This window comes from Phaseolus vulgaris, chromosome 6, assembly GCF_051622355.1.
Source record: "Phaseolus vulgaris cultivar YP4 chromosome 6, ASM5162235v1, whole genome shotgun sequence".
NCBI classification, from domain to species: domain Eukaryota; kingdom Viridiplantae; phylum Streptophyta; class Magnoliopsida; order Fabales; family Fabaceae; genus Phaseolus; species Phaseolus vulgaris.
This window is the reverse complement of record NC_143503.1, coordinates 21880432-21892443: the sequence shown is the minus strand read 5'-3', so window position 1 is coordinate 21892443 and position 12012 is coordinate 21880432. Positions and strand designations below refer to the sequence as shown.

Here is a 12012-nt window from a genome sequence, read left to right as displayed (position 1 = left end):
TTTACATAAATTTCTCATGAAATTTTTCCATTTTATTAGACTATTCTATCAATTACTATGATGTGGTGATAACATAAATTTGTGAAGGTTTAGCTTAAACATGGTGTAACATACATATGATGTGGTGAAAGGTAAGTTTTGATTGGATTTCTCAGTAGTAGGGTTATATGATTCACTCTTAAGGTATATAGATCAACACAGATAAATGAGATAAGCACACAGCCTTTATATAATAATATCAAAATTCAAAGTCATGTTTTACTGAATATCTCACTCCTTTTACATGCTGAATTAATTAATAACTATTTGAAAAAAATTACAAAGAAGTGAAGGGTTGAAAGTCCATAAAAAAGTTCATTAGGTTTAGATAAAATCTTATTGATTAGATGAATGATTATTCAGCAACTCAAGTGATTCTCAGGTAATCTACTGCAATTGACACTTTTGGTCTATTTTTCTCATCCCTCAATCATTGCTAACTGCCTATTTGATATATTGCATTATAGAATTCTTTGTAATGGACAGAAAAAATAAGAAGACAATAGTTTGGATTTCCAAAGTCTAAGCTCCTTCAAGAAATACATCATCTAATAGAGATAACACAAGGTTTGAGTTTAGAAGAGTAATCAATTATGTAAGCAATGAAAGTATATTATTTAAATTTTGATCCCTTCTATGCATATAATGGTTTATATGGACTTATTAAGTAGACTCTCTGAGTCCAGTCAGCAATATGAGACAGTATTTTATCTTTTTTTTGTTTTTTTTAAACAGCATAGTTAGATTTTATGAAGTATAGTGATTTTTTATATCCATCTAACATTAAAAGGAAAAAAAAATGTTTGGCAAAATTTTGTGTTACTTCACATCAAATTTGAGGAGTAAGTGTAAAATGTCATCTACACAAAAAAAAAATATACTTAAATTTAAGTCTTTTTTAAACAGGTTTTACTCTCAAATTTACAAAAATCTTCAGAAATTTAAAAATAATAAATATTTGGAGGAAACAAGTGTCATCCCACTTATCCAAAGAACATAATGTAACAAATCTAACCCATTTTATGAGTATAGTTTGCTTCCTGCTCCCTATGATTATTTTATTTTCTTATATTCTATGATTTCACCTGAACTTCATTTATTTTAAAATAAACCATTTTATCTTTTTTCTTAATTTTATAATAATCATATTTTTTAAATTTGTAAATTGTACAATTTAAAATAATAAATCAAGTTTTAATATCACGAATTCTATATTTTGAAAGATTAAATATAGTCTTTTAAACAATATTATCCCTATTATAATAAATTAGTTCACAATTGTACAATTTAAAAAAAAAATCTCAAAATCTCAACCCCCAAGGTGTTTTTTTTTTTATTCCTTAGGTGAGTTACTCTCTAATGTCCTTTTACCTTTGGTGTCTAGCCTCGTCTCATGCGCCAATGACAGCAACGATATGGTCGCATTCTGACTCTTCAGAAGCAAGAATTATCCTCGTGCTTCGGGTTTTGAGGACAACCACAAACTGAGATAAAAGTAACAACTTCAAATTGTTCTGTTCGACCGGGACCTACATGCGAATCACTTTGTCTATTTGCATCACCTTTTTCGGAGACAACAAAGAATCAACCAAGTCTTGTTACTGTTTTAAGAGGAAACCGAGACTGTCTTCAAATCTTATATTTAACAACTTTCATGTCATTGTCGTTCTCAAATCTTATATTTTAAATTTACTTTTTAGTTTAAAAATATATTTACAAATAATATCATCTAAATTATAAGATTAAAACTTTTAAGTCTTATAAACCTCTTTATTAAAAATATATTAACTTGATAATAAATTTAAGATATAGGATTTTATGTTATAGAATAAAAAAATATTATTTTATATTAAAAATAACTGTCTTACAATATTCACAACGATAAATTAGAAATTAGAAAGAATCATTTATAATAATCACTACTAAATAAATATTTCTAGGTTAATATGTAAATAGTATATTATTAAATGGGATTTTATGATACTGTTACATTGAACAAAAAAAAGGAGGTTATAAGAATGAGGTGGCAAATAAAACTCATAAAACATAAATTAAAATCCTTACAATTCATTTGAAGATTTTCTTGGAGCATTTTTAACTTTTAATAAATTTAATGGAAGAACAAAATGAAATCATCATAGGTACAAGAAGAAATCATAGAGATGCAAAAAGGAACTGTTGTTCCTATATTAAAGGCCCATTTATATTGGGCCATAATCTTTGATGCTTATGTGTGGTTCAAGTTGTGAAATAAATGAGTGGCAAGTGTTATTCACACTTCTTAATTTTACTAATATACCTCATTTTTTAATTTTTTTTAAATATCCTTTTTGAAGAAGAAATTTTAAAATTAAAATTTTAACATATTTTGAAATAAAAAAAATTCCAAGTATTAAAAATTTTAAAACCTTAGTTAAAAAATTCAATATCAAACCATTTGTGCTGATAATTTTTTATTCTGTTGGAATTGTTGATTGTTAATATTACCGGAAATATATTAATAAAACACAAACTAAGTCACTTATAAAAAGAAAACGCTTACCTACAATATATAATATCTAGATTTTTGTTTTTATTTTGATAATATACATCCCATCTAATAAATGTAAATTATAAAAGTAAATCTCCAAATTTAACTACCAGTAGTCATTGTATTGAAGGTTAGTTTTGTCCATCATAAAATATTTAAATAATTAAAATAAATAGGAGAGATAAAGGGGCATTAAGTTTACAAATAACTATTAATATATTAAATGTTACAAATTTCAATAAACAAAATAAAAATCAATTTCTATTTTAAAAAATACAAATACAATGCTCAAGATACATGGTTAGCTCACTTAACATACTGACAGGCCTAAAAACTAGGAGGCCCAAAAACTAGGTAATATAATTTGGGAGTTTCTTTCAACACCTGTCAAATTCTCCAGCACGCATAAATTATGTAAAATGATCAAAATATTTCATCTAATTCACTATTATTTCAATATACTCTGAAAAATTTATTCCACAAATACATTTTGTAACATATAAACGTTTTGGAAATTTTATTTTGGAAATTCTGGTCCAGAAAACGTTTTTCAAAAATGTATTTTATGAATTTTGAAAATTATGTTCCAAAAGCATTTAAAAAAAATAATTCAAAAGTTATTTTTAAAAGAGATGAAATAGTTTTTTCCAAAATTATGGGTGTAGGAAGAAATTTGTTGGAGTGCTGAAAGAAACACCCATACAATTTAAGCCAATTATTCCTACATCTCCATAGATTTCTTCCGGGTAAACGTAAAAATTTCCATTTTATTTTTGCTGAGTATTACAAGTCATTTTTTCTTCTAGAGGTGGGGGAAGAATTTCACACTGTTCTAAATGAGCTTCATTTTGAAGAATTCATGATCTACACACATCATGGACTAACTAAATTTTCTGCCAACAACCCATATTTTCAAATTTACCATATATAGTAAGGATAACTTAAGTCTTGCAAAAAATATATTGGACACATTAATATGAGATCTCTACAAATAAAACAGAAATCACAAATGAGAGAAACAAAATCTAAGGCAATTCTATCTTGCTAACAGTGATTTCCTGGCAGACTCTCTCCTCTTGTGGTAAGCTCCATTTAATATAGTTTTTTTTCTTTCTAAGTAATGTGAAGGTCCAATGTTGGTAGTATATGCAATAAATATTAATAAAATATAAAAAAAATAGCACACCTCTAAGAATTTTTCAAAAAGTCATATAATAACAAAATCATAAGCATTCCATCCTTGTCTACTTCTCTTGTCACTTTTGTTGCATTTTCTAAATCCAGAAGCATAGAGTAATGTGCATAAGCAGAATATATAAAATACATGTCACAACAGTTGGTCCACTCAATCATATGCAACTCTCTCAGTTACTAACCTTTCTGAAAAGAAAAGGAAAATTAAAACTTGAATGAGACTTGAGGCATGGCCAAACATTGGATTCAAGTTGAAACAAGTCAGGGAGATAGGAACCTTGTGATGCAAACGGCAAAAGACTACCTACCACCATGCATGCATTCCTTTCATGTGAAAGTGCTTCAAAGGATAAAGAAACATGTATTCAGAAAACCTCTAAATGGAACATATAAGATACACATCTCAAAAGAGTTCCTCAACTATTACTCATCAATTACGTAGTACATCTTCTTACAGATTTAAGTAGTAGTATGACAATGATACAAAATGACATTGTGGGACTAAAATACATATTTCACTAGGGTGATGTTGGAACTGGTTCAGTACCAGAAACAAGGGAAGCAGCATCTTCTTTTGATATTGATACATAGTTAATAGGAGCAACTGGTCTAGTATTATCCCTTTTTCCATCCTTGGTTGTGGACCTGCTTCCATTTTGATGAGCATTAAGAGATAGCCGTCTATTTGGAGTACCGTTTGGTCCTCCGTTCGGACGAGGGCCAACTACCTTCTTGTTGCCAAGTGGCCTTGCAGGGCTAGGTCTCGAACTAAATACAGGGTCCTGATCTGTGGTTTGCTGCTCATAATACTTTTTCTGGTCCTAAGAAACATGATATGAACTTTTTTTCAGTTCAAGAGTAATCAGCAAAATAAGAATGAACAGAAATAGATAACTTGCAAGTTCACTTTTGCTGCCTGACTGATTAGCAAATGCTCAAATAACTAATTTGAGAATCAGTTATTGTAATCAATCTTAACATAAGTGAAACTTACCCTCATCCTTCGTTTTTCCTCTTGCCGTTCATGCCTGAGCATGGCATATTCATCCAACATAGCAAGGAGAGGAACACCATCATATGTGAATGACATGTTGTGTGCCTCTTCCCAAGTGCGAGTTTTAGCAACCAATGTATCAACCAAAGCTGTATTTTCCACCCAAAAAGAAAAAACATGATCAATTATTATGTGTTCATGCATGCCACAAAACTATGATAGTACACTACTATCTACCAGACAAATGAATTTGTCAATGCATTGTATTGTTTGTTTTTTTTTTATCAGCAAAGAATAAATAAAATTAAAATGGGACACTTCAGGGATGTCCCAACCCGTATACAACAGTCAAGAACTCCATGCAACAGAAGCTTTTGGTTCTTGACCACCAATCAATGCATTGTATTGTATCTACTTGATTGCCATAAATCTACAAATGATGACACCCTCTTAACTTGAATAAAGTACAATATATTTACACAAGAAAACGTGAAGGTATATGGACAAGAGGTACAATACAATCCTCTTTACTTGTATTAAAGTACAATATATTTACAAAAGAAAACATAGTTTACACGTCAAAACCTGAAGATATATTTTATCCACAGTCTGACAATAATCATGATAACAATTTAATTTTGAATGCTTGATTATATCCATCCAGTGCCATCTATTTAAAAAATTAAAATCTTTTATTGTCATTAAAATAGTTTGTCAGTCCAATATGGCACCTTCTTTTGAGCTAATGATAATGGATCAAATATATAACAACTGTTTCTGGTGGTTGTTTATTTTCAGTCACATACCTGGAATTTTGCTGACCAGTATTCGAGCTTTCTCTGCACGTTTGAGGTTTATGTGTGCACCTCTACTTGCATTATACCTGTTTTCATCCTGTTTTACAATGTAAAGAAAAAGAAAATCAATAAGTGTGTGTTAGATAACATTAAAATTACGTTCTTGCTGAGGCATTAAAATTAAATTGACACTCAAGTAACATCATCATGTCTCAATGAAATATCATCACAACCATGATATTCATCATTTTACCGCCCTAAAATCCTTAATATTTCAGTGGAAGTTCTCACAACAATGATATCAGTTTAACCTCGAAGATTACAGATCTTATTAGCATTATTCTAAGTGTCCAGGCTAAAATGGTATTATTTATTTATTTCAACTTTCCCACCAAGGTTGCAAACTTGCTATCATAGAGAATATAGATTCGCATATAGAATGAAGATGGTTGATTATAAGTACCCTATTATAGTCTTCAAGCCAACTCTCTTCTTCACATGCAGACATCCATTTCTCAACCTTGTCCAATATTTCTTTTCGGCTTAAAGCTTCTTCTTTTGCTGCAGCTATCTGTTTGTCCATGTCAGTCAGTAATTCAGATGGTTCAATGTTTCCAGAGTCAATCAATGATAAAATATTCCCTCGAGCAGCTTCAGGGTTTATTTCTACATGAGCACGGGCATATATATCTTCAAGCTCATCTTGCTTCTTGAAAGCAATTTCTTTCATCTTGCTGGCTTTCAGCTGATCAAGCCTTTCAACTTCCACTTCAGCCTTCATAATACAAAACAAGAGAAAATCAGTTAGCATCATCTTTTAACATGAGCTTGTAACCATCAGAAAGTCATTTTTACCTGCTCAATCAAATCCAGAGCAAGGGCACCAGGAACAGTGACTTCATCTACAGAAGCTGAGATATTACAAGTAACGTGGTCAAATAGTCTCCTTTCCTCTGTAGGGGTATCCATTAGATTCCACAGATCAATCAACTGAGAAGCTAATTCTTGAAGCTGCAAAGGGTGAATAGGTTAAAGTCAAATGTATGTACACACACACACATAGAAGATCAGAAGTCATGCAAAATTGAATGCACCATGTTTCCAGATGATATCATCATTAATGAGGAGCCAAAGTGAGAATTGATGGTAATGCCATGCAAACATGAATAAAAACACTGGTTTGCCGTAGCTAGTAACCTTTGAAACAGATATTAATTGTAACCATAGTATAAGTAGAAAAATGTAAGGATGAAGGAAACAAAACAACTGAACTGACATAATTCTAAATGCATTACCTTGTGTAGCCGCTGCCTTTTATCTTCTTTCAGTGCAGAGACTGTCTTAGCCAGTTTAGCTAGTGTGCCATTGCTTATGCTTTTGGAATGAACACCAACAGCATCATTTAAGCTTGGATGAACTTCAGTCACAATACTAAAGAACTCCATACCAAGGACAGCACATATATCATGCACTGTACTCACATATTCAAGAACTTTGTGTAACCTCTCACTCTACAAGGCAATACAAAGTAACAAAACCCTCAATGTATCGATTAGCAAATCAAACAAAAGTTTCAATTTTTACTAACCGATAGATTATTTGATGATCTAGCAAAGTTACCTTTTCCCTTTGAAGTTCTTGGAGTTGGGATTGATATTCATCCAACTTCTTCAAGGACAGGTCAGACTCATCAACTGTAAATGATCCTAATCCAGTCTGATCAGGGTTCAAGTCCCCAGTTATCTCTCCACATATTTGTTCGATCTGTAACTGTACATCTGAAAACTCCTTTACTCTTTCCTCTTTTTGTTGCCAAAGCTGTTCAAGTATTGGTGCTATGGCTGCAAGTTGTTCCTTAATAGTACCTGAAGTCTTGTCAGGCTGCAAAGAAACCAAAAAAATGCACAGGAAACTAGATTAGCATTTCAGTATTTAAATGCGTCTCGACTCGAAAGTTATATCAGCAGTTATTGTTTGTTGCATTTATCAGGATATATAATTAGTCACTAACCATTCCCGTGAAACTGTTTTCACCAAGAGCCAATAAAAGACTAGACAGCTTAAGCTTAGCATCAGACAAGGATTGAAGTAGTTGTGCCCTTGACTTAGCAGCCAGCTCAACCTTTCTTTTGTACACATCCAAACACTCTTCCTCTATCTGAAGGAGCATCTTGTCTCGCTCCTCATCAATCTCACCAACCTCATCCCATATTTCCTGCAGTAAATAAATCAAGATAACCTCAATGCCTTGTAGACCAAGCCCGTCCGCAGTAACGTATATGAAAAGCATAAGTTACCTGAAGCTTATGTAACAAGGAACCGCAGCTGATTTCATCAAGAAGGGGATTTTGACCACCATTTGCCGTCGCCATTGAAGTTCACGCACAATCTAACTTGCACAAAAGGGGAAAATAATCATACAAAACTCCTACCTTCTTCCCCAAACATAGAGAAACACAAACATATCTAGACACAAGAAACAAGCATGTATCCATTGATTCCATGGACGCAAAAGCAGAAAATGGAAAACTCACAATAATGAGTACAAATAAGATTCTTGTTCGAGATCCCACTAAGGTTAAAGATTAGATCAATTTACCCGTATATAAGTGGGATGATCCTTACCTTAAAAAACAGATTTTACGAGAATGAGTTAATCTTAAACTCACTTTTTAATATGTATCAGAGTCTATTCTAACCAGCTTTTCTGGACCTATCGTGTTAATTCAACATTAAACCTTGACTCCACTCAGCACAAAAGCATAATCTTATACCCAGTTACACAGACTAAACAAAACATAGCTCTAACAGGATCACAACAATTGAACAAAACAAGTTCATCTTTAACCGAATGCACACGCGCAAAAAAGCCACCTCTCCTCTACAAAGTTTTAAACGTAAAAAAGCCAGAAACTAGCAAGAAACAACAAACAGACCCTCTTATAAATCTTCAAAAATTTCACCCATTTCAGAAGCATTCTCCAAGAATTAAAAACAAAATACAGAAAACAATTACTCCAAGAATGAATAAGAGCTAGAAGGATCACAATTCACAATCATCCTGGGCACTAAATCAACACAGTGGCAACTCAATCACATCACCAGAAGAAAGAAAGACCATCACATCCAATGTCAACCCTGACAAGAAAAAATAAATAATTTTTTTGAGCCAAATATACAGAAGCACAATGCAGAATCCAGAAGCAGCAATCTTACACCTTGCATTGACAAAGTAAGAGTAGGAAGCAAAAGGATCTTCTGGGTGTGGAAGATCAGGACAAGAGGAACTGAACACGAAGCACAGTGTAGGTAATTAAAGAAGCAGAAGAGAGAGAAAAAAATGGTTACCCAGTTGTCTTTTCAGCCTTAAGAGGGTATTGGATTTGTGTGGCTTCAGATCCAAGCATTACTCAAAAGCACACACAACACTGTGAGTGTGTGAGTGAGAGAGAGAGAGAGAGAGAGAGAGAGAGAGAGAGAGAGAGACAAAGTGTTTGTGTGAGTTGAATGAGAAGAGAAAAAAAGAATCTGTGTATGCAATCTTTGTGTGCAAGGACATAGGACCAAGACTATATCACACTGTCACTGCTTTTTTCTGGTTCCAAAACTCAATTACCTTATTGCCCCCCATTTGGCGGGTATTTTACCGATGTGACACTCTTGAACTGAAGGGATATTTAAATAGTTTAATGAAGAAAAAAATGTTGAATAAGTTCTTTATATTTTTTTATCTTCTTTTTAGAATCTAATAATTTTTTAAAAGTTAAATATTTTGTTTTACGTATAAATCCTTTCTATTATTTACGTATGTCAAATCAAAAACAAGTATTCAATAATTAATTAAAATAATTAATATAAGAATAAGAATAAATACGGATAATTATTATTAAAAACTCTTAAATTAAAATTTTATAATTTATTTACTATTTACTTTGAACAAAAAAAACGAATATTCAAAATAAAAACCATTCATACATCGAAGATCTCAAAATTATTTAAGAAAAAGAAATATTATTCAACTAAGTTCTGAAAAGTGAGTGGCGGAAACTTTAGACTCTTATCCGAAAATTTAAAAAAAAAAGCGTTCGAAAGTCTTATTCGTCTCTCTCTTTAATTCAAAATTAAATAAACTATGACTTAAATTATATTCTCTTTGACCTTTTTAAATAAATTAATATGTTATTTATTACAACAATTATATTAATAGATTGCTGAGTACAACGTATTCCAAAATACAGTTTTATGTAGAATGGCATGTCTATTATTCTTATATTATTTACATGTAATCATATCTTATTAATAATTTCTGTGTCATATAACAATTCAAAATAATCAATAATAAATATAAGGATAAGTTAATAAATCACTAAAAAGGTATTAAAAGCTTAAATACAAATAATAATTATATTCATCCACCCATCTTATAATTAAGGTTTACCTAAAATTTCATAAAACATTCTTCAGATATATATAAAGATTTAAAGATTGTATTGAATAATACAATTTGAATCTAATATCTATCTTATATATAATGAGATAAATAAGAGAGATAATCCATATTAATTATTTTTCTTAGTACATCATTGTCTACGTGACCAATTAGACACTCCAATCACAAGTCTTATGTTACATCATTAAATGTCACCCTTTCAACATTATTTGAGTGATTGTTGTTCCAAGTATGAAGAAAAAAAGTTAATTTGTACTGAAATTTGCTCTTTCAAATTCATATCCTTTATATCAGTTCCTAATAAACGTAATTTGACCCAAATGATATTCAATTCTGAAATTTAACTCAAATTTAATATCAACTTTCAATAAAAATAAATATTTAATTTATTTAAAATGAAATCAAATTGTGAATCTATAACAAGTTCAAAATTCAAAGAATTCAATGCAATAAAAATAATTAATAACAACATTAAATGAAAATGTCATGAATCCAACAAATTCCCAAAATGTTATCTCACAATCTATCTTTCAAACAACATTTAATTAACTATAATATGATTTAACCTATATTTCAACATAATTCCTCAAGTCGATCATCCAATTAAATAGTTAAAGTTAACTTATTTTCCAAGAGAAGAATTAAAAATCATACAAACTTATTAATTCAAACTTCCTCATCAAAATTCTGATTGATAAAATTAATTTCAACTCTACCACCTTTTAACTTATAAATTTTGAAAGAGAAAAGGAGGGAAAAAATCTTAAAAAAAAGGAAAGATATAAAAGAAATGAGAGAAATAATAATTTTAAAAAAAATAAAAGATTAAATGTTTAGTTTTTTATTATATCCCTTAAAAAATAACTAAACTATAATTTCATTCTTTATTAGTTTTAACTTTTTCTATCTAATATTCAAAAAATGTCCTTAATAACAACTCCAATCAAGATTAAGGGCTTGTTTGTTTTTATGGATGTACATTGATATCTATTATATACAGAGATTATTGTGGAAAGACACGTCAACATTCGTGATTTTCCCAATTTATCCCAAATTTTGTTTTGACATGCGGAAGGCAAAGGAAAAATAAACGGAACAAGAAAACAAATAAAAAAATAAAGATAAAATCATATTAGAAAACAAAAATATTAAGTATATTTATAATAAAAATATAATTATAATAAAATATATAATCAATTATGAATAATATATAATTGATTATGTATATAATTTCTATAAATTAAATTTTTTAAATATTATTATTATTATTTTAAAATTTATATTATTATTATTTAATTTTAAATAAATATATAAATTAATTACTTAATTTTTTAAAATATAAAAATAAATTTGTAATCTTAATATTTTATTAACTAAAAAAATTAAAATTCCAATATCACTTGTCACATTATTCATTTACAACCTTATTATATTTATGAAAATTTTATGTTCAAAAGAAGGATAAGAAACTCATATTTTTTTAAAAAAAATTAAAATTATTTTGATGATAATAAGATTCTTCTTATTATTATTTTATTTAAAATTTTATTCTTTTTATTTGTTACTTTTTTCCTTAAGTCTGAAAATTAATATTAATATAAATTTAATTGGCTAAAATGATAGTAATTAATAGTTAAATTAAGAAGTTACAGCGGCAACATACAAACTTATGTTCAGCTTTCTTTCAATTGTTGTATGTATGAAAATATGTCACACTTTTCAAGAATAATTTGGGTATTTGAAAGTAATTATGTGGTTTTTATGCAGGATTAGGGTAATTCTGGTGTTGATTAATAATGTGTTGGTTGATGGTATATTAATGAATTGTTAGTTGAAAGTCTCTTAAAAGATTATTATTGTATCATTAATTTGTGTGATAATGGCGTGAGAATTAGGTATGGATCTAATTAAAGCATCAACTATTTGTCATAGCCTATTATTAAATTATTGAAACTCATCTTTCATGTATTATTTGAGTGGTACATATATACGAAAAATATCAAAATAT

At 29.5% G+C, this 12012-nt stretch overlaps 1 protein-coding gene across 2 annotated transcripts; it reads right to left on the bottom strand.

The window, feature by feature from the left end:
- Positions 1-4158: 4158 nt before the first annotated feature.
- On the bottom strand, positions 4159-9141 carry LOC137831270 (65-kDa microtubule-associated protein 1). Of its 2 annotated transcripts, none has more exons than XM_068638872.2 (10): positions 8903-9141; positions 7852-7943; positions 7566-7769; positions 7175-7435; positions 6850-7065; positions 6410-6565; positions 6018-6329; positions 5564-5651; positions 4758-4906; positions 4159-4584 (listed from the first exon to the last, which is right to left on the bottom strand). In XM_068638872.2, the coding sequence occupies exons 2-10, from the start codon at positions 7924-7926 to the stop codon at positions 4282-4284; spliced, it is 1764 nt and encodes a 587-aa protein (XP_068494973.1). In that variant the 5' UTR covers positions 7927-7943; positions 8903-9141; the 3' UTR covers positions 4159-4281. The 2 variants fall into 2 exon arrangements, with proteins under 2 accessions (XP_068494973.1, XP_068494974.1); XM_068638873.2 differs by having other exon boundaries at positions 8771-8906.
- Between the last annotated feature and the right edge of the window lie 2871 nt (positions 9142-12012).

Excerpts from the sequence above, each read along its gene's own strand:
- LOC137831270 (XM_068638872.2), bottom strand. The coding sequence starts at position 7,926 with ATGGCGACGGCAAATGGTGGTCAAAATCCCCTTCTTGATGAAATCAGC. Across the intron at positions 6,566-6,849 it reads AAAGGCAGCGGCTACACAAG|CTTCAAGAATTAGCTTCTCA; the intron begins GTAATGCATTTA and ends CACCCTTTGCAG. Across the intron at positions 5,652-6,017 it reads GGCTTGAAGACTATAATAGG|GATGAAAACAGGTATAATGC; the intron begins GTACTTATAATC and ends ATTGTAAAACAG.